General features: G+C 62.9%; 1 protein-coding gene across 1 annotated transcript; it reads right to left on the bottom strand.

Moving 5' to 3' along the window:
• Window positions 1-702: 702 nt before the first annotated feature.
• LOC108531409 (uncharacterized) lies at window positions 703-1,780 on the bottom strand. Its single transcript, XM_017874820.1, has one exon. The coding sequence runs from the start codon at window positions 1,767-1,769 to the stop codon at window positions 843-845; it is 927 nt and encodes a 308-aa protein (XP_017730309.1). The 5' UTR covers window positions 1,770-1,780; the 3' UTR covers window positions 703-842.
• Between the last annotated feature and the right edge of the window lie 903 nt (window positions 1,781-2,683).

Here is a 2,683-nt window from a genome sequence, read left to right as displayed (position 1 = left end):
AGTCTCTCCTCGGGGTCACGGGGACCACCCTGTGTGTCCACCTCCTTCACGGCCAGGGCTGTGGTGGATGAATGGGGCGTGTGTGCAGCTCTCAGGGTGTTCCCGCCCCGCCCGCCTGTTCCCGGCTGTGGGGCCACGTCCCTTTCCGGGGGGAGTGTTTTGTCGTGTGCAAGGAAAGGGGCTCCTTCCTTCTGGGGCCATTTCTGAAACGCGGCCTTGGCCCCCGGCTCTGGGAGGGAACGGCCCCAGGCTGGGGAGGAGGCTCAGGCTGCATCTACCTGTGGCCTGGCCGCGGCCCCCATCCAGCGCTGCCGTCAGTAGATCCGGAATGCGTCCGTAGATCCGGAATGAAGCCCACGCGGTGGCTGAGGCAGCCGAGCCCGCCGCTGAAAATCCTCCCAACATTCGTTCAAAAACAAGCGCAATCACCAGAAACGCTTTTGTGCATTCACACAGAACACGCAGGCTGTGGTGGAGGCTCCTGTCCGGGACGGGCGACGTGCCCGGGAGCCGCGGTCACAGCTGTGCCCACATGGCCCTTTCCAGAGAGACGTGGCCCCTGGGACCACGGAGGGTGTCCGTGCGGGAGCCTGTCCCACTCCCAAGCGGCCCTTGCGTGTCCCCCGGGCGGGGCCACCAGGCCCCAGAGCTGGAGGCAGGTCCAGCCGCGAACCCACGGCAGCGATTCACACCACACGCTTCTGTGAATAGATAAAAATTTACCATTCCATACAAACGCACTCACTTTCCACAAAAGACAAGAGTTTCTACACAAGCCGCGCTGTCCCTGCACTGGCCGTGGCACGTGCAGAGGGGCCTGCGGTGGGGTTCCCTGGGCGGCCTCACAGAGGCTCCAGGTCCTCGTCCCCGCGCGCGTACTCGTACAGGTCCACGGCGCCCAGGGGCGCGGGCGCCTCGAAGAAGGGCCTCTGGGCCAGCGGGGACCGCAGGGCACTCAGCTTCTGCTCCACAGGGCTGAGCTCGGCCTCGAACCTGCAACGAGGGGATGGTGAAGACGGGGCCAGCGGCGCAGAGCCAGGCCCCGGAGACAGCGCCCTGGTTTCCGGGAAACGCAGGCTGCCCGGCGACCAGCCTCCAGCACAAGAAAGTCCCCTAAGCTGACCCTGAGCTGCGGCCGCTGAGCCAGCACCGCGCTCCTGGCTGAGAAGCCGGCTCCACGAAGGTTCCCGGGGGAGTGGCCTGCGGTGCAGGTGGAAACGCGCAGGATGGGTGGGAGCCCCAGGCATGACGTGCGCACGGCGTCCGCCCTGACAGAGGGACCGCGGGGGCTGCACCTTTCCCCAAAGCGACGACAGCGACTCAAAGAGGGCAGCCTCCCAGCTGCAAGGGGACTGTGTCCACAACTGGGTCGCGGTGTCCACGCAGGACCGGAGAACAAAAGCCCGAGAGGGAACACGGTTTAGACAAATCCTGCCCAAACACACACACAAGCTCCGAGTGGAGGCCACCACTTCGGTTCTGACCGGAACACACAGCAGTGGGAGGACTGGACGCGCGCCTTCCGTTAAGGTCTGGGCAGTGACCTCAGGCGCGGCTCCAGAGAAAGCGGCGCGGCCACCAACCCCACAGACCCTCAGAGATCCCGTGGGGACACCTTTCCAAGATGCCCCCCGACGGCCCGGCGCCGAGCTCCCTGCGGACCTGAGCTGCACCTGCCGGAGCAGGCGTGGACACGGCGAAGGCAGTCGACCCACGATAAAGTAGGCAAACCGTAAAAACCCAGGCCCCGGCAGGAGCGGAGTGGGCATTCTTCAGCAGCGAGGAGCAAGGCCTGGGTCCGGGGACACTGGGGCTGCTGTCCCAGAGGCCGGCAGTACGACCCTGAACCCCCAAGACTTCACTGAGACACCCCTAAACCACCTAAACTGGAATAAACCGATGTAGCCAGACTCCTCAAACACCGTACGGGGTCTCTGGGTCCTCAAGGGCCCCTGACGAGCCACAGTCTCCTCAGGTCCTGGTGAAGGAGCTGGTGCTGCCTCCTGCCTTTCCCCGCATGGGGTCCTGCAGCTCATCCCCCACAGCCTCAGATTCCCTCTGAGAACCTGCCCACAGGTGTCTTCCGAGGCCGGCAACACTGGGAGGCCTGTGGCCCGGACCCAGGAGGAACCAGCTGAGAGGCTGCGTGAAGGCATCGCTGACGCCTCCCCAGAGTGAAAACGCCCACTTCTGTTCTGCCCCCGAGAACAACGGTCAAGCCAGCTGGAGTTTCCAGTCGGAACTTTCCCTTCCTCCCCATGTTTGTCGCTGTTTTAATGGACATTGCCTGGCTATTAAATCTCCTGATGAACTCATTTTGAAAATTATCTATTGCACTGGGCACCCTTTCAGGAATCACTGAGTGTTAATTTTCTCAGTCTGAGTGATAATCTATGAGTCAAACAAGGACAGATCTGAGGCCAGAGGCTGCTCCTGTTGGGAAATCCCTGAGGATGATGTTCCGGGGAGGCCTCCAGCCTTGGGAGTCCCCCGGGACTGAGCCAGCCCAGCTGGTGCCAGACACTGACTTGGGACCTGAGGGCTTCGGGGCAGACTGCTCTGTCCCTGCACCTGGCCTGCCAGGTATCCCTGCGTGGTCACACCAAGCCCTGTGCTCAGAAGGGCCCCAGAATAATTTAATGTTCTGCTGCTGCCGCCTGGAAGATCATGATGTTGAGCAAAC

Source organism: Rhinopithecus bieti, unplaced genomic scaffold, assembly GCF_001698545.2.
Source record: "Rhinopithecus bieti isolate Rb0 unplaced genomic scaffold, ASM169854v2 scaffold_9824, whole genome shotgun sequence".
NCBI lineage: Eukaryota > Metazoa > Chordata > Mammalia > Primates > Cercopithecidae > Rhinopithecus > Rhinopithecus bieti.
This window is presented reverse-complemented; position numbering and strand designations above follow the sequence as displayed.

Excerpts from the sequence above, each read along its gene's own strand:
- LOC108531409 (XM_017874820.1), bottom strand. The coding sequence starts at position 1,769 with ATGCCCACTCCGCTCCTGCCGGGGCCTGGGTTTTTACGGTTTGCCTAC.